This window comes from Heptranchias perlo, chromosome 38 (genome assembly GCF_035084215.1).
Source record: "Heptranchias perlo isolate sHepPer1 chromosome 38, sHepPer1.hap1, whole genome shotgun sequence".
Classification (NCBI taxonomy): Eukaryota; Metazoa; Chordata; class Chondrichthyes; order Hexanchiformes; family Hexanchidae; genus Heptranchias; species Heptranchias perlo.
Genome location: NC_090362.1, coordinates 2944485 through 2963101, shown reverse-complemented (window position 1 = coordinate 2963101; position 18617 = coordinate 2944485). Strand labels below are relative to the sequence as shown.

The following is an 18617-nucleotide window of genomic DNA, read 5'->3' as shown; positions in this document are numbered from 1 at the left end:
TTTGGGAAAACAGTAGGGGAGTGCTCCTGATGTCCTGGCCAAAAACAGATTCACTATTCATTCATCTCACTGCAAACAACAAGGTCCCACAAACAGCAAATTGGCTGCCTTGTTTGCCTACACAACAGTGACTACATTTCAAAAGTAATTGACTATAAAGTGCCTTTGGACAGTCTGAGGATGTGAAAGTCCTTTCTTTCACTGTAATTACTTGTGCCTCAGTTGGTACCATTTTTTAAGTGGTGTAAATAGATGGCATTGAGTGATACTGAGTGCAGGTTCTGCTGACTGGCCTTTGACTGTTCAGGTTTGTCAGGTTAGATGAGAGTTAGCTGTTGTATCAGCTCTTTCTATTGAAGGAGCCTTAAAAGTGGTTCAGTTCACTGCCTGCATTCTTTTTAAACTTTAAAACTTGCTCCATGTTGGTCTCAGTTACACTGCAGTCAATGTGCTTTTTTTAAAATTCCAAAATATACTTTATTTCATAAAATTTAAAGATACACACGGTTTACACACATTTCAAATATTGGGCACAAAATGCAGCCCAGCAGTTCAAAGCAATACAGTACAGATCATATACACTGTGATCTCACTGTTACAATTTTAAAACACAGTACATATTTTCCAATACATTCTGTACAATACAAGGTGAGGTGGCATTAAGTGTTAGTGATCTGGTGGCCTGTCCCAGTGTCACAGTGCGGGATAAGCTCAATGAGTAGCTGGGTTATGCTCTGTCATGTGCTGGTAGAACATGAAAGACGGGGAAGTAGGGTTTCTGCTAGGGGCACAATCGGCAAAATGCGCACAGAATGCGCTGGATACTGCACAGGTGTTGCCGAGGTGAGGTTACGCTCTAGTTTCCGCGTAAACTCGTTAGCATAGGCCCGAACATAAAATCTCCCACGAATCAGCGCAATCAAGCAGCGTAATTGATTGGTGACTGGAACAAGGGCATTCTGCAGCATCGTGAGCCATTCTTCAAATGACTGGTTTAGTGCTCTTGGTCTGACTTTTTAATTGGCTTCAAATGACTGCTTTGTTCTGCCCTTTTTTCATAAGCCCTGTGACCAGCAGGTGAGTCCTGCTCTGCTGTAATTGACTGAATTTAAACTAATTTAAACTGAATTTAAAGTAATTGCAGCAGGAGAAACAGGTCGAGGTCAGGTTTAAATCAACTGTTGGTCACTGCAGGTAAAGGTGATTAATGCTGGATTCATGTGGTCACGGGTGCCTGTGCACCCAAGACTGTGGGCACAATGTGATGAACAGCCCCCAACGGGCGCAATGGGTGGAAACCTGTGGCATGGCCAGTTTTCTGGGCGGAGACTGCTTCGGGCAAAGGGACTTTTGAACCAGAGTAAAAGATCGTGGATACTCTAGTGTAAAGTGGTTATGGGCGCAACTCACTTACGTTTAAAATCCCGTGATCTTTCATGCTATTTCATTTGATTCCACAATGTTCCTGGTGGGATTGTGTGTTCATGCGCAGATACATGATGTTCCTGGTGGGATTGTGTGTTTGTGCGCAGATACAAGATGTTCCTGCTGGGATTGTATTGGTATATGGTGCTCCTGCTGGGATTGTGTGTTAGTGCATTGGTGCATGGTGTTCCTGCTGGGATTGTGTCTTACTGCACTGGTGCATGGTGTTTCTGCTGGGATTGTGTGTTAGTGCGGTGATACACAGTGCTCTTGATGGGACATGGGATGCTCCTCCTGGTTTCTCCACAAGCTGGGTGATTAAGGTCTTTTAAAAAGGGAGCAAATACCCTGGATGCTCTCATGTGCCTCCTAGTCACCAGTCAGTAGAGGTTTGTAACAGATCACCGTGTACCTTTGGCCAGAATATGTGGCACAGTTTATGGAGATGCTGAGAAAAATTAGCAAAATAGGGAAAAAATCAGAGAAAAATGATCCAATCTTTTTCTTGAAAGTTTTTTTGGAAGATAGAGTGCAGTGTTCGACCACAACAACTTCCCTCTATATAGCGCCTTTAACATAATAAAATGTCCCAAGGCACTTCACAGGCACAATTATCAAGCAAAATTTGACATTGAGTCTCATAAAGTGATATTAGGACAGGTGACCAAAAGCTTGGTCAAAGAGGTAGGTTTTAAGGAGTCTTAAAGGAGGAGAGAGAGTTTTTTTTTATTCGTTCATGGGATGTGGGCGTTGCTGGCAAGGCCAGCATTTATTGCCCATCCCTAATTGCCCTGGAGAAGGTGGTGTTGAGCTGCCTTCTTGAACCGCTGCAGTCCATGTGGTGAAGGTTCTCCCACAGTGCTGTTGGGAAGGGAGTTCCAGGATTTTGACCCAGCGACGATGAAGGAATGGCGATATATTTCCAAGTCGGGATGGTGTGTGACTTGGAGGGGAACATGCAGGTGGTGTTGTTCCCATGTGCCTGCTGCTCTTGTCCTTCTAGGTGGTAGAGGTCACGGGTTTGGGAGGTGCTGTCGAAGAAGCCTTGGCAAGTTGCTGCAGTGCATCCTGTGGATGGTACACACTGCAGCCACAGTGCGACGGTGGTGAAGGGAGTGAATGTTTAGGATGGTGGATGGGGTGCCAATCAAGTGGGCTGCTTTGTCCTGGATGGTGTCGAGCTTCTTGAGTGTTGTTGGAGCTGCACTCATCCAGGCAAGTGGAGAGTATTCCATCACACTCCTGACTTGTGCCTTGTAGATGGTGGAAAGGCTTTGGGGAGTCAGGAGGTGAGTCACTCGCCGCAGAATACCCAGCCTCTGACCTGCTCTTGTAGCCACAGTATTTATATGGCTGGTCCAGTTAAGTTTCTAGTCAATGGTGACCCCCAAGAGAGGCAGAGAGATTTAGGGAGGGAATTCCAGAGCTTAGGGCCGAGGCAACTGAAGGCACGGCCGCCAATGGTGAAGCAATGAAAATCGGGGGTGTGCAAGAGGCAAGAATTGGAGAAATGCTGCATAAAAGAATCTGTCAACCAGCCTTGCAACACTTTGATCAAGAGCATCACAAATAGATTCGAACTTCACACTCTGGTTTAAATTAGTAACCTGGAAAGTTGGGTATGTTTGACATCTGATAGTTTTAAAGGTGAGGGGTTTATCAATGCAGTGGATTAGTAAAGCATTGCTCAACCTCTGGGCCCCAGGTCTGAATGCAACAAAGACTGTTGGGGCGAATGTGCCTTCTATCTTCTTGACATTGCCCACCTTCATGAACACAAAAGAATCAGTAAACTTGAAAGGGTAAAAACGCCGAGCCCCCTTCATCCCTGTGGAGAGAGCGTTAGGGAACCAAGGCGGGGAAATAGAGCTAAGATACAGATCAGCCACGATCTGATTGAATGGCGGATCAGGCTTGAGGGGATGAATGGCCTCCTCCTGTTCCTATGTTCGAATGAACTGCACATTATTGGTGAGACGATGTCCCACGTGAAAAAGAAAGAACATTTTCACTGCAGTGCTTCAGTGTGTGTGTGTGCGTGTGTGTTTGACAAACCTCTCTGCTCTTTATTATGCAGCCAAGAATTAACAAGTGGGGGTGGGGAGAGGGAGTAATACCAATGAAACCAGAGATTAAAGTTTCGAGGTACGGGGCCTGCAGTCTGGGTCTCACTGATTGCCACCTCGACAAACGGAAACTATTTTCTGAAATCATTGGGATCAGTGGGTTGATAAACTGGTTTGGAGTCTGCCTCCCTGCAGCCTTCTCTAACTGTATGTGATTTGAAGCACTGATCGGAAAAAATAGAAAGTAAAAGGTGGCAAAGGAGGAAATAAAAGGCAAGAAGGCAAAATAAATGCAGGAAAAAGATAGGGTGGAAAGAAAATAGAAAAAAAATCGTCCTTGACACAATAAAGTGGAATGTCAGGAGATAGTCAGCGCGATTATTTTAATCAGGACCCAAGGACTCTGAAATCAGGTCGCTACACAGGTCCTGCAGGAGCCCAGAGAAGTGATGTGTGACCCCAGGCTGTGTGTGACGCCGGACTGTGGGTCTGTGTGTGACGCCGGACAACGCGAGACCCCGGGCCGCGGGCCAGCGCGAGACCCCGGGCCGCGGGCCAGCGCGAGACCCCGGGCCGCGGGCCAGCGCGAGACCCCGGGCCGCGGGCCAGCGCGAGACCCCGGGCCGCGGGCCAGCGCGAGACCCCGGGCCGCGGGCCAGCGCGAGACCCCGGGCCGCGGGCCAGCGCGAGACCCCGGGCCGCGGGCCAGCGCGAGACCGCGGGCCTGCGCGTGACCTCAGGCTCTACGCTGTGCTGGATTCTGACCTTTGGAGAATCGATATAGTGGTTCAACACTGAGACCTCAAATCTAAGCAAACTCTGATGTGAGTTAATGTTTTTGCTTGCTGTATATTTCTCTCGCCTGTGCTTTGAAAGAACCATTAGAAATGTACAGGTTAGTTTTGCAGTTGTTTATATGAGAGAAAATATTTTGAGTGTTAAATAATATCCATCAGCACTCTGGTTCCTTGTAATATCAGAATGTCACTGAGTACATGCTGAACATGGGATCTGCACAGATTCACGGGCATCGACCCACCAGTTACTGCAGGTCAGGACAATTACTAACAGCAGAATCAAAGTCTGAATTTACACAGCTATAGGATTCTTGGATTAATTTCTACATAAACTGAAAATGCTAAAGTGGCACTTTGTAACAGATATCGGGGGGGGGGGAACAGTTGTGTGTGAGAGAGAGAGAGAGAGAGAGAGCCAGGTGTGTGTGTGAGAGAGAGAGAGAGAGCCAGGTGTGTGAGAGAGAGAGAGAGAGCCAGGTGTGTGAGAGAGAGAGAGAGAGAGAGAGAGCCAGGTGTGTGAGAGAGAGAGAGAGAGCCAGGTGTGTGAGAGAGAGAGAGAGCCAGGTGTGTGAGAGAGAGAGAGAGAGAGAGGGAGCCAGGTGTGTGAGAGAGAGAGGGAGCCAGGTGTGTGTGAGAGAGAGAGGGAGCCAGGTGTGTGTGAGAGAGAGAGGGAGCCAGGTGTGTGAGAGAGAGGGAGCCAGGTGTGTGAGAGAGAGGGAGCCAGGTGTGTGAGAGAGAGGGAGCCAGGTGTGTGAGAGAGAGGGAGCCAGGTGTGTGAGAGAGAGGGAGCCAGGTGTGTGAGAGAGAGAGAGAGAGCCAGGTGTGTGAGAGAGAGAGAGAGAGCCAGGTGTGTGAGAGAGAGAGAGAGAGCCAGGTGTGTGAGAGAGAGAGAGAGAGCCAGGTGTGTGAGAGAGAGAGAGAGAGCCAGGTGTGTGAGAGAGAGAGAGAGAGAGAGGGAGCCAGGTGTGTGAGAGAGAGAGGGAGCCAGGTGTGTGTGAGAGAGAGAGGGAGCCAGGTGTGTGTGAGAGAGAGAGGGAGCCAGGTGTGTGAGAGAGAGGGAGCCAGGTGTGTGAGAGAGAGGGAGCCAGGTGTGTGAGAGAGAGGGAGCCAGGTGTGTGAGAGAGAGGGAGCCAGGTGTGTGAGAGAGAGGGAGCCAGGTGTGTGAGAGAGAGAGAGAGAGCCAGGTGTGTGAGAGAGAGAGAGAGAGCCAGGTGTGTGAGAGAGAGAGAGAGAGCCAGGTGTGTGAGAGAGAGAGAGAGAGCCAGGTGTGTGTGAGAGAGAGAGAGAGAGAGAGCCAGGTGTGTGTGAGAGAGAGAGAGAGAGAGAGCCAGGTGTGTGAGAGAGAGAGAGGGAGCCAGGTGTGTGAGAGAGAGAGAGGGAGCCAGGTGTGTGAGAGAGAGAGAGGGAGCCAGGTGTGTGAGAGAGAGAGAGGGAGCCAGGTGTGTGAGAGAGAGAGGGGAGCCAGGTGTGTGAGAGAGAGAGAGGGAGCCAGGTGTGTGAGAGAGAGAGAGGGAGCCAGGTGTGTGAGAGAGAGAGAGGGAGCCAGGTGTGTGAGAGAGAGAGAGGGAGCCAGGTGTGTGAGAGAGAGAGAGGGAGCCAGGTGTGTGAGAGAGAGAGAGGGAGCCAGGTGTGTGAGAGAGAGAGAGGGAGCCAGGTGTGTGAGAGAGAGAGAGGGAGCCAGGTGTGTGAGAGAGAGAGAGGGAGCCAGGTGTGTGAGAGAGAGAGAGGGAGCCAGGTGTGTGAGAGAGAGAGAGGGAGCCAGGTGTGTGAGAGAGAGAGAGGGAGCCAGGTGTGTGAGAGAGAGAGAGGGAGCCAGGTGTGTGAGAGAGAGAGAGGGAGCCAGGTGTGTGAGAGAGAGAGAGGGAGCCAGGTGTGTGAGAGAGAGAGAGGGAGCCAGGTGTGTGAGAGAGAGAGAGGGAGCCAGGTGTGTGAGAGAGAGAGAGGGAGCCAGGTGTGTGAGAGAGAGAGAGGGAGCCAGGTGTGTGAGAGAGAGAGAGGGAGCCAGGTGTGTGAGAGAGAGAGAGGGAGCCAGGTGTGTGAGAGAGAGAGAGGGAGCCAGGTGTGTGAGAGAGAGAGAGGGAGCCAGGTGTGTGAGAGAGAGAGAGGGAGCCAGGTGTGTGAGAGAGAGAGAGAGAGAGCCAGGTGTGTGAGAGAGAGAGAGAGAGGAGCCAGGTGTGTGAGAGAGAGAGAGAGAGAGCCAGGTGTGTGAGAGAGAGAGAGGGAGCCAGGTGTGTGAGAGAGAGAGAGAGAGAGCCAGGTGTGTGAGAGAGAGAGAGGGAGCCAGGTGTGTGAGAGAGAGAGAGGGAGCCAGGTGTGTGAGAGAGAGAGAGGGAGCCAGGTGTGTGAGAGAGAGAGAGGGAGCCAGGTGTGTGAGAGAGAGAGAGGGAGCCAGGTGTGTGAGAGAGAGAGAGGGAGCCAGGTGTGTGAGAGAGAGAGAGGGAGCCAGGTGTGTGAGAGAGAGAGAGGGAGCCAGGTGTGTGAGAGAGAGAGAGGGAGCCAGGTGTGTGAGAGAGAGAGAGGGAGCCAGGTGTGTGAGAGAGAGAGAGGGAGCCAGGTGTGTGAGAGAGAGAGAGGGAGCCAGGTGTGTGAGAGAGAGAGAGGGAGCCAGGTGTGTGAGAGAGAGAGAGGGAGCCAGGTGTGTGAGAGAGAGAGAGGGAGCCAGGTGTGTGAGAGAGAGAGAGGGAGCCAGGTGTGTGAGAGAGAGAGAGGGAGCCAGGTGTGTGAGAGAGAGAGAGGGAGCCAGGTGTGTGAGAGAGAGAGAGGGAGCCAGGTGTGTGAGAGAGAGAGAGGGAGCCAGGTGTGTGAGAGAGAGAGAGGGAGCCAGGTGTGTGAGAGAGAGAGAGGGAGCCAGGTGTGTGAGAGAGAGAGAGGGAGCCAGGTGTGTGAGAGAGAGAGAGGGAGCCAGGTGTGTGAGAGAGAGAGAGGGAGCCAGGTGTGTGAGAGAGAGAGAGGGAGCCAGGTGTGTGAGAGAGAGAGAGGGAGCCAGGTGTGTGAGAGAGAGAGAGGGAGCCAGGTGTGTGAGAGAGAGAGAGGGAGCCAGGTGTGTGAGAGAGAGAGAGGGAGCCAGGTGTGTGAGAGAGAGAGAGGGAGCCAGGTGTGTGAGAGAGAGAGAGGGAGCCAGGTGTGTGAGAGAGAGAGAGGGAGCCAGGTGTGTGAGAGAGAGAGAGGGAGCCAGGTGTGTGAGAGAGAGAGAGGGAGCCAGGTGTGTGAGAGAGAGAGAGGGAGCCAGGTGTGTGAGAGAGAGAGAGGGAGCCAGGTGTGTGAGAGAGAGAGAGGGAGCCAGGTGTGTGAGAGAGAGAGAGGGAGCCAGGTGTGTGAGAGAGAGAGAGGGAGCCAGGTGTGTGAGAGAGAGAGAGGGAGCCAGGTGTGTGAGAGAGAGAGAGGGAGCCAGGTGTGTGAGAGAGAGAGAGGGAGCCAGGTGTGTGAGAGAGAGAGAGGGAGCCAGGTGTGTGAGAGAGAGAGAGGGAGCCAGGTGTGTGAGAGAGAGAGAGGGAGCCAGGTGTGTGAGAGAGAGAGAGGGAGCCAGGTGTGTGAGAGAGAGAGAGGGAGCCAGGTGTGTGAGAGAGAGAGAGGGAGCCAGGTGTGTGAGAGAGAGAGAGGGAGCCAGGTGTGTGAGAGAGAGAGAGGGAGCCAGGTGTGTGAGAGAGAGAGAGGGAGCCAGGTGTGTGAGAGAGAGAGAGGGAGCCAGGTGTGTGAGAGAGAGAGAGGGAGCCAGGTGTGTGAGAGAGAGAGAGGGAGCCAGGTGTGTGAGAGAGAGAGAGGGAGCCAGGTGTGTGAGAGAGAGAGAGGGAGCCAGGTGTGTGAGAGAGAGAGAGGGAGCCAGGTGTGTGAGAGAGAGAGAGGGAGCCAGGTGTGTGAGAGAGAGAGAGGGAGCCAGGTGTGTGAGAGAGAGAGAGGGAGCCAGGTGTGTGAGAGAGAGAGAGGGAGCCAGGTGTGTGAGAGAGAGAGAGGGAGCCAGGTGTGTGAGAGAGAGAGAGGGAGCCAGGTGTGTGAGAGAGAGAGAGGGAGCCAGGTGTGTGAGAGAGAGAGAGGGAGCCAGGTGTGTGAGAGAGAGAGAGGGAGCCAGGTGTGTGAGAGAGAGAGAGGGAGCCAGGTGTGTGAGAGAGAGAGAGGGAGCCAGGTGTGTGAGAGAGAGAGAGGGAGCCAGGTGTGTGAGAGAGAGAGAGGGAGCCAGGTGTGTGAGAGAGAGAGAGGGAGCCAGGTGTGTGAGAGAGAGAGAGGGAGCCAGGTGTGTGAGAGAGAGAGAGGGAGCCAGGTGTGTGAGAGAGAGAGAGGGAGCCAGGTGTGTGAGAGAGAGAGAGGGAGCCAGGTGTGTGAGAGAGAGAGAGGGAGCCAGGTGTGTGAGAGAGAGAGAGGGAGCCAGGTGTGTGAGAGAGAGAGAGGGAGCCAGGTGTGTGAGAGAGAGAGAGGGAGCCAGGTGTGTGAGAGAGAGAGAGGGAGCCAGGTGTGTGAGAGAGAGAGAGGGAGCCAGGTGTGTGAGAGAGAGAGAGGGAGCCAGGTGTGTGAGAGAGAGAGAGGGAGCCAGGTGTGTGAGAGAGAGAGAGGGAGCCAGGTGTGTGAGAGAGAGAGAGGGAGCCAGGTGTGTGAGAGAGAGAGAGGGAGCCAGGTGTGTGAGAGAGAGAGAGGGAGCCAGGTGTGTGAGAGAGAGAGAGGGAGCCAGGTGTGTGAGAGAGAGAGAGGGAGCCAGGTGTATGTGTGTGAGAGAGAGAGAGAGCCAGGTGTATGTGTGTGAGAGAGAGAGAGAGACAGGTGTATGTGTGTGAGAGAGAGAGAGAGAGAGAGGGAGCCAGGTGTGTGTGTGTGAGAGAGAGAGAGAGAGAGAGGGAGCCAGGTGTGTGTGTGTGAGAGAGAGAGAGGGAGAGGGAGCCAGGTGTGTGTGTGTGAGAGAGAGAGAGGGAGCCAGGTGTGTGTGTGTGAGAGAGAGAGAGGGAGCCAGGTGTGTGTGTGTGAGAGAGAGAGAGGGAGCCAGGTGTGTGAGAGAGAAATATGGGTCTGTGAGAGAGAGGGAAAGAGAGAATGTTCTGAGAAGAAAAGAGGGGAGAGAGAGAGCCGGGTCAGAGAGAGCGAGAGAGAGGGAGCGGGGTCAGAGAGAGAGAGAGAGAGAGAGTGGGGTCAGAGAGAGAGAGAGAGAGAGAGGGAGCGGGGTCAGAGAGAGAGAGAGAGAGAGAGAGGGGTCAGAGAGAGAGAGAGAGAGAGAGAGAGTGGGGTCAGAGAAAGAGAGAGAGAGAGAGAGAGAGAGAGTGGGGTCAGAGAGAGTGAGAGAGAGGGAGTGGGGTCAGAGAGAGAGCGAGAGAGAGGGAGCGGGGTCAGAGAGAGCGAGAGAGAGGGAGCGGGGTCAGAGAGAGAGAGAGAGGGAGCGGGGTCAGAGAGAGAGGGAGGGAAAGGGAGCGGGGTCGGAGGGAGAGGGAGCGGGGTCAGAGAGAGAGGGAGGGAGAGGGAGCGGGGTCAGACAGAGGGAGAGGGAGCGGGGTCAGAGAGAGAGGGAGGGAGAGGGAGCGGGGTCAGAGAGAGAGAGAGGGAGAGGGAGCGGGGTCAGAGAGCGAGAGGGAGAGGGAGCGGGGTCAGAGAGAGAGGGAGGGAGAGGGAGCGGGGTCAGAGAGAGAGAGAGGGAGAGGGAGCGGGGTCAGAGAGCGAGAGGGAGAGGGAGCGGGGTCAGAGAGAGAGGGAGGGAGAGGGAGCGGGGTCTGAGAGGGAGATGGAGCGGGGTCAGAGAGGGAGATGGAGCGGGGTCAGAGAGGGAGATGGAGCGGGGTCAGAGAGGGAGATGGAGCGGGGTCAGAGAGAGAGGGAGAGGGAGCGGGGTCAGAGAGAGAGAGAGGGAGAGGGAGCCGGGTCAGAGAGAGAGGGAGGGAGAGGGAGCGGGGTCAGAGAGAGAGAGAGGGAGAGGGAGCGGGGTCAGAGTCAGAGAGAGAGAGAGAGAGAGGGAGTGGGGTCAGAGAGAGAGGGAGGGAGAGGGAGCGGGGTCAGAGAGAGGGAGAGGGAGAGGGAGCGGGGTCAGAGAGAGGGAGAGGGAGAGGGAGCGGGGTCAGAGAGAGAGAGAGAGAGGGAGGGAGAGGGAGCGGGGTCAGAGAGAGAGGGAGGGAGAGGGAGCGGGGTCAGAGAGAGAGGGAGGGAGAGGGAGCGGGGTCAGAGAGAGAGGGATGGAGAGGGAGCGGGGTCTGGGCCTGGGTTGCAGTAGAGGTGTGAAGTTGCAGATGTTGGGTAAGGATTTTGAGTTGACTTCAGAGGGTGGAATGAGGAGCAATTTAAAACTTTTAAACTTTCAGCATTGACCTGCTGCTTTGGAGATAAAACTGAGTTTGTTTCACACGGCGTGGCTGGATTTAATTTGGATGAAGTTGATATGAGGTATACACCGCCCAGTGGTCTGGCCTGGTTAATGCTGGGGAATAGGTTTCATTAAATGGGTTAGGATTCTGTGAATGGGTTTGGTGTCTGTGAATGGGTTTGGTGTCTGTGAATGGGTTTGGTGTCTGTGAATGGGTTTGGTGTCTGTGAATGGGTTTGGTGTCTGTGAATGGGTTTGGTGTCTGTGAATGGGTTTGGTGTCTGTGAATGGGTTTGGTGTCTGTGAATGGGTTTGGTGTCTGTGAATGGGTTTGGTGTCTGTGAATGGGTTTGGTGTCTGTGAATGGGTTTGGTGTCTGTGAATGGGTTTGGTGTCTGTGAATGGGTTTGGTGTCTGTGAATGGGTTTGGTGTCTGTGAATGGGTTAGGATTCCGTGAATGGGTTAGGATTCCGTGAATGGGTTTGGTGTCTGTGAATGGGTTGGTGTGTTGGAGCAGACCAGCGGTGGAGAGGGGAGTTGCCATGGTACAACAACAACAACTTGCATTTATATCACACTTTTAACGTAGTAAAACATCCCAAGGCTCTTCACAGGACGATTATCAAACAAAATTTGACACCGAGCCACATAAGGAGATGTTAGGACAAGTGACCAAAAGCTTGGTCAAAGAGGTAGGTTTTAAGGAGTGTCTTAAAGGAGGAGAGAGAGGTAGAAAGGCGGAGATGTTTAGGGAGGGAATTCCAGAGCTTCGGGCCGAGGCAGCTGAAGGCACGGCCGCCAGTGGTGGAGCGATAGAAATCATGGATGCGCATGAGGCCAGAATTGGTGGAGCGCAGAGATCTCAGAGGGTTGTAGGGCTGGAGGAGGTTATAGAGAAAGGGAGGGGCAAGGCCATGGAGGGATTTGAAAACAATGATGAGAATTTTAAAATCGAGGTGTTCCCAGACCGGGAGACAATGTAGGTCAGTGAGCACAGGGGTGATGGGAGAACAGGACTTGGTGCGAGTTAGGATACAGGCAGCAGAGTTTTGGATGAGCTCAAGTACAGTGAGGGTAGCGGGGAAATCAGAGGGAGAGTGACCGAGAGTCCTCTCCCGTAAGTACAATCAGCTAGTTCCTGAGCACTCTGTCAGGCCTGGGAACAGGTTTACTGCTCCCTGCCTTCAGTCTCTGACTGTGTGGTGTAAGGGCTCTCTGACCGTGCGGTGTAAGGGCTCTCTGACCGTGCGGTGTAAGGAGTCTCTGACCGTGCGGTGTAAGGAGTCTCTGACCGTGCGGTGTAAGGAGTCTCTGACCGTGCGGTGTAAGGAGTCTCTGACCGTGCGGTGTAAGGGGTCTCGGACTGTGTGTGGTGTAAGGGGTCTCGGACTGTGTGTGGTGTAAGGGGTCTCGGACCGTGCGGTGTAAGGAGTCTCGGACCGTGTGGTGTAAGGAGTCTCTGACCGTGTGGTGTCAGAGGTCTCGGACCGTGCGGTGTCAGGGGTCTCGGACCGTGCGGTGTAAGGAGTCTTGGACCGTGCGGTGTAAGGAGTCTCTGACCGTGCGGTGTAAGGAGTCTCTGACCGTGCGGTGTAAGGGGTCTCGGACCGTGCGGTGTAAGGAGTCTCTGACCGTGCGGTGTAAGGGGTCTCTGACCGTGCGGTGTAAGGGGTCTCGGACTGTGCGGTGTAAGGGGTCTCTGACCGTGCGGTGTAAGGGGTCTCTGACCGTGCGGTGTAAGGGGTCTCGGACCGTGCGGTGTAAGGAGTCTCTGACCGTGCGGTGTAAGGAGTCTCTGACCGTGCGGTGTAAGGGGTCTCGGACCGTGCGGTGTAAGGGGTCTCTGACCGTGCGGTGTAAGGGGTCTCGGACCGTGCGGTGTAAGGGGTCTCGGACCGTGCGGTGTAAGGGGTCTCGGACCGTGCGGTGTAAGGGGTCTCGGACCGTGCGGTGTAAGGGGTCTCTGACCGTGCGGTGTAAGGGGTCTCTGACCGTGCGGTGTAAGGGGTCTCTGACCGTGCGGTGTAAGGGGTCTCGGACCGTGCGGTGTAAGGGGTCTCGGACCGTGCGGTGTAAGGGGTCTCTGACCGTGCGGTGTAAGGGGTCTCTGACCGTGCGGTGTAAGGAGTCTCTGACCGTGCGGTGTAAGGGGTCTCGGACCGTGCGGTGTAAGGAGTCTCTGACCGTGCGGTGTAAGGGGTCTCGGACCGTGCGGTGTAAGGGGTCTCTGACCGTACGGTGTAAGGGGTCTCGGACCGTGGGGTGTAAGGGGTCTCGGACCGTGCGGTGTAAGGGGTCTCGGACCGTTCGGTGTAAGGGGTCTCTGACCGTGTGGTGTAAGGAGTCTCGGACCGTGTGGTGTAAGGGGTCTCGGACCGTGCGGTGTAAGGGGTCTCGGACTGTGCGGTGGAAGAGGTCTCGGACCGTTCGGTGTAAGGAGTCTTGGACCGTGCGGTGTAAGGGTTCTCGGACCGTGTGCGGTGTAAGGGGTCTCGGACTGTGCGGTGGAAGAGGTCTCGGACTGTGCGGTGTAAGGGGTCTCGGACCGTGTGCGGTGTAAGGAGTCTCGGACCGTGTGGTGTAAGGGGTCTCGGACCGTGTGGTGTAAGGGGTCTCGGACCGTGTGGTGTAAGGGGTCTCGGACCGTGCGGTGTAAGGGGTCTCTGACCGTGCGGTGTAAGGAGTCTCGGACTGTTCGGTGTAAGGGGTCTCGGACCGTGCGGTGTAAGGGGTCTCTGACCGTGCGGTGTAAGGAGTCTCGGACCGTGCGGTGTCAGGGGTCTCGGACCGTGCGGTGTAAGGGGTCTCGGACCGTGCGGTGTAAGGGGTCTCGGACCGTGTGGTGTAAGGGGTCTCGGACCGTGTGGTGTAAGGGGTCTCGGACCGTGCGGTGTAAGGGGTCTCGGACCGTGCGGTGTAAGGGGTCTCGGACCGTGCGGTGTAAGGAGTCTCTGACCGTGTGGTGTAAGGGGTCTCGGACTGTTCGGTGTAAGGGGTCTCTGACCGTGCGGTGTAAGGGGTCTCTGACCGTGCGGTGTAAGGGGTCTCTGACCGTGCGGTGTAAGGGGTCTCTGACCGTGCGGTGTAAGGGGTCTCTGACCGTTCGGTGTAAGGGGTCTCGGACCGTGCGGTGTAAGGGGTCTCTGACCGTGCGGTGTAAGGAGTCTCTGACCGTGCGGTGTAAGGAGTCTCGGACCGTGCGGTGTCAGGGGTCTCGGACCGTGCGGTGTAAGGGGCCTCGGACCGTGCGGTGTAAGGGGCCTCGGACCGTGCGGTGTAAGGGGTCTCGGACCGTGCGGTGTCAGGGGTCTCTGACCGTGCGGTGTAAGGGGTCTCTGACCGTGCGGTGTAAGGGGTCTCGGACCGTGCGGTGTAAGGGGTCTCGGACCGTGTGGTGTAAGGGGCCTCGGACCGTGCGGTGTAAGGGGTCTCGGACCGTGCGGTGTAAGGGGCCTCGGACCGTGCGGTGTAAGGAGTCTCGGACCGTGCGGTGTAAGGGGTCTCTGACCGTGCGGTGTAAGGAGTCTCGGACTGTTCGGTGTAAGGGGCCTCGGACCGTGCGGTGTAAGGGGTCTCGGACCGTGCGGTGTAAGGGGTCTCGGACCGTGCGGTGTAAGGTGTCTCGGACCGTGCGGTGTAAGGGGTCTCTGACCGTGCGGTGTAAGGGGTCTCGGACCGTGCGGTGTAAGGGGTCTCTGACCGTGCGGTGTAAGGAGTCTCGGACCGTGCGGTGTAAGGGGTCTCTGACCGTGCGGTGTAAGTGGTCTCGGACCGTGCGGTGTAAGGGGTCTCGGACCGTGCGGTGTAAGGGGTTTCTGACCGTGCGGTGTAAGGGGTCTCTGACCGTTCGGTGTAAGGGGTCTCTGACCGTTCGGTGTAAGGGGTCTCGGACTGTTCGGTGTAAGGGGCCTCGGACCGTGTGGTGTAAGGGGTCTCGGACCGTGCGGTGTCAGGGGTCTCTGACCGTGCGGTGTAAGGGGTCTCTGACCGTGCGGTGTAAGGGGTCTCGGACCGTGTGGTGTAAGGGGTCTCGGACCGTGCGGTGTAAGGAGTCTCGGACCGTGCGGTGTAAGGGGTCTCGGACCGTGAGGTGTAAGGGGCCTCGGACCGTGCGGTGTAAGGGGTCTCGGACCGTGCGGTGTAAGGTGTCTCGGACCGTGCGGTGTAAGGGGTCTCTGACCGTGCGGTGTAAGGGGTCTCGGACCGTGCGGTGTAAGGAGTCTCTGACCGTGCGGTGTAAGGGGTCTCGGACTGTTCGGTGTAAGGGGTCTCGGACCGTGTGGTGTAAGGGGTCTCGGACCGTGTGTGGTGTAAGGGGTCTCGGACCGTGCGGTGTAAGGGGTCTCTGACCGTGCGGTGTAAGGGGTCTCGGACCGTGCGGTGTAAGGGGTCTCTGACCGTGCGGTGTAAGGGGTCTCTGACCGTTCGGTGTAAGGGGTCTCGGACTGTTCGGTGTAAGGGGTCTCGGACCGTGCGGTGTAAGGGGTCTCGGACCGTGCGGTGTAAGGGGCCTCGGACCGTGCGGTGTAAGGGGCCTCGGACCGTGCGGTGTAAGGGGTCTCGGACCGTGCGGTGTCAGGGGTCTCTGACCGTGCGGTGTAAGGGTTCTCGGACCGTGTGGTGTAAGGGGCCTCGGACCGTGCGGTGTAAGGAGTCTCGGACCGTGCGGTGTAAGGGGTCTCGGACCGTGTGGTGTAAGGGGCCTCGGACCGTGCGGTGTAAGGGGTCTCGGACCGTGCGGTGTAAGGGGTCTCGGACCGTGCGGTGTAAGGGGTCTCTGACCGTGCGGTGTAAGGGGTCTCGGACCGTGCGGTGTAAGGAGTCTCTGACCGTGCGGTGTAAGGGGTCTCGGACTGTTCGGTGTAAGGGGTCTCTGACCGTGCGGTGTAAGGGGTCTCGGACCGTGCGGTGTAAGGGGTCTCTGACCGTGCGGTGTAAGGGGTCTCGGACCGTTCGGTGTAAGGGGTCTCGGACCGTGTGGTGTAAGGGGTCTCGGACCGTGTGGTGTAAGGAGTCTCTGACCGTGTGGTGTAAGGGGTCTCGGACCGTGTGGTGTAAGGGGTCTCGGACCGTGTGGTGTAAGGGGCCTCGGACCGTGCGGTGTAAGGGGCCTCGGACCGTGCGGTGTAAGGGGTCTCGGACCGTGCAGTGTAAGGGGTCTCGGACCGTGCGGTGTAAGGAGACTCAATTAAGAAATGGAGAAAAGACCTTTTGTAAAAAAAATCTGATTCCCCAAAATATCCTCATTTTAAAGTCCGATATTCTATTCTTATATTCCTATAATACTTTGATTTAGCTTTATTTATAGTTGAATAGAAAACCTTATAACAATAAATTCTTCTGCTGTTGAGGCTGAGGAGCTGGGCGAGGTCCCATAGTGCCATCGCTGGCAGGAGGGTGTAATTACAGTGTGACATTTATTTGGGTATTGCCCATTATAAATGTGGACACAGGAATTTATCATCGTAAAGTTGACAAAAATGTGACAATAGCAAGTCAGGTTTTGAAGACGGGAAGTGCGCACAGATGTAAGATTTTTAATCTATACACTAGCAGACCTCCTGTTGTGTTTTTCACGATGAGTCAGAAGATATGTTGAAGTGACGTGAGAAGTGTGATGTCTGAAATGTGACAGGAAGCACTTGTGATGCTTACAGGAAATTCGCACTACATGCAAACCTTTCAATATGCCCAGCAAATGTTCATGGTGTCGCCTGCATCTCAGATGATGCTCTGTTTTGTAAGGGTAAGAGTGTTATAGCATGTACTGCACAACCTATTACTCTGCTAAGATGGAGTTGTGTCATTTTAAGATCATGGTTTAATTGTTGTTATGGAAGCAGAGGTTTATGTCATTCAGAATTTAACTGTTGTTTGGTCTGAGAAGTTAGCATATTGGCGCATGCCTGTCAGATTCAGAATGGACATTAGAAGTAGAATCGTAGAAAGGTTTTCAGCACGGAAGGAGGCCATTTGGCCCATCGAGTCCGCACCGGCTCTATGCAAGAGCAATCCAGCTAGTCCCACTCCCCCACCCTATCCCTGTAGCCCTGCACATTTTTTCGTTTCAAGTACTTATCCAGTTCTCTTTTGAAGGCCATGATTGAATCTGCCTCCACCACCCCCTCGGGCAGTGCATTCCAGATCATAACCACTCGCTGTGAAAAAAAGTTTTTCCTCATGTCACCGTTGGTTCTTTTGCCAATCACCTTAAATCTATGCCCTCTGGTCCTTGACCCTTCCGCCAATGGGAACAGTTTCTCTCTATCTACTCTGTCTAGACCCTTCATGATTTTGAATACTTCTATCAAATCTCCTCGCAACCTTCTCTGTTCCAAGGAGAACAATCCCAGATTCTCCAGTCTATCCACGTAATTTAAGTCCCTCATCCCTGGAATCATTCTGTAAATCTATTCTGCACCCTCACTAAGGCCTTCACATCCTTTCTAAAGTGCGGTGCCCAGAACTGGACACAATACTCCAGTTGAGGCCGAACCAGTGTTTTACAAAGGTTCATCAAGTGTGGCTGAGGAGCACCCAGAATTGAGAGGATGCAACTTTCAGGAAAGATTGAGCAGCCTGGTGCTCTTTCTCTGAAAAAGAGAAGACTAAGAGGAGACTTGATGGTGGTCTTTAAAATTATGAAGGGGTTCAGTAGGGTGGTTGTGGAGAAACTGTTACCACTTGTGGGTGAGTCCAGAACAAAGGGCCATAAATATAAGATGGTCACTAACAAATCAAATGAAGAATTTGGGAGGAATTTCTTTACACAGATAGTGTGGTGAGAATGTGGAACTCGCTGCCATATGGAATGGTTGAAGCAGATATTGGTGCATTGAAGGGGAGGCTTGATGCATACGCTGAGGGAGAAGGGAAAAGAGGGATATTGGGGCAGAGTGGGAAGAGGTGGCTGGAGTGAGAGGAGGCTCGTGTGGAGCATAAACACCGGTGTAGACCAGTTGTGCCGAATGGCCTGTTTCTGTGCTGTAGATTCCATGTAATTCTACAATCACTGTTTTTAATTTCTCATGCCCGCTCTTTCTCTCTCAGCCAGCCTTTGTCTTTCTTTTCATTCTTGTTTCTTTTTTTTTCTTTCAAGTGAAAAATGAATAAAATTTTGCTACAGCCTGTGGGAAAAGATGTTTTGACTTTTGTGCTGGAAAAATAAATGTATCTTTATACAAGTAATTATTCTTTTTGAAATTACGGTCTAAACAGAATAAACTGCACCTGCTCTAATAATTCCCCTTTGACTCGATTTTCTTTTTCTCTGTGAGTCAGCCTCTCTCTCAAGTAAAAAATATAAGGACTTTTTAATAGATTTACTGTGCAATTTTACCTCAAAAGGTTATAAATTTCAACTTCTCGCTTGTTTTCAAATCATTTGGGAAAGCAAACTCATGAATATTGTTCCAGCTTGAATAAAGACATGCTTCCATTTGCACTGAGTGAATCATACTGATGCACACTGGGAGATTCTCCACACTGTAAAAAAGAAAGATTTGCATTTATATAGCACCTTTCACAGCCTCAGAACATCCCAAAGCACTTTACAGCCAATGAAGTACTTTTGAAGATTAGTCACTGTTGTAATGGGGAACGTGGCAGCCAATCTGTGCACAGCAAGGTCCCACAAACAGCAATGAGATAATGTTTTAGTGTTGTTGGTTGAGGGATAAATATTGGCCTGGTCCAGATCCAATGTAGTCTTCAGGTGAAGAGGGGTGAGAGGGTGAGGGATAAATACACTAGGGCTCACAATGTAATTCAGTCCCCATTTTAAATTCATACATTACTGTTTTTATTTTAAATTCCTATGTTCGCTTTTAAATTGCAATCTGCTTCTGAAAGTGTGTCACACCTTAATACAGCCTCCTGCCAGTGGTGGTGCTGCAGGGCTTCCAACGGGAAGGGTGTAATTACAGCGTGACGAGTTTATATAAAGAGATTCCATTATAAAAGTGGACAGGGGAATTTATAATGGAGAAAGTTGAGAGGAAGTGTGTGCAGATATAAGATTTTTAGTGAGTCACCCTTGGTCTTGCTCATCTTTATTTGGA

At 53.5% G+C, this 18617-nt stretch overlaps 1 protein-coding gene across 1 annotated transcript in view; it reads right to left on the bottom strand.

Annotated features, from left to right (window-relative positions):
- Positions 1 to 11741: 11741 nt before the first annotated feature.
- The window catches only part of LOC137304569 (mucin-5AC-like), a 188995-nt gene continuing 182119 nt past the window's right edge, over positions 11742 to 18617 (bottom strand). Inside the window, exons 4-6 of the mRNA XM_067973216.1 lie at positions 14913 to 15740; positions 13104 to 14808; positions 11742 to 13054 (exon numbers count right to left, since the gene is read on the bottom strand). Coding sequence (XP_067829317.1) covers positions 11742 to 13054; positions 13104 to 14808; positions 14913 to 15740 — 3846 coding nt within the window. The remainder of the gene's footprint in view (positions 13055 to 13103; positions 14809 to 14912; positions 15741 to 18617) is intronic.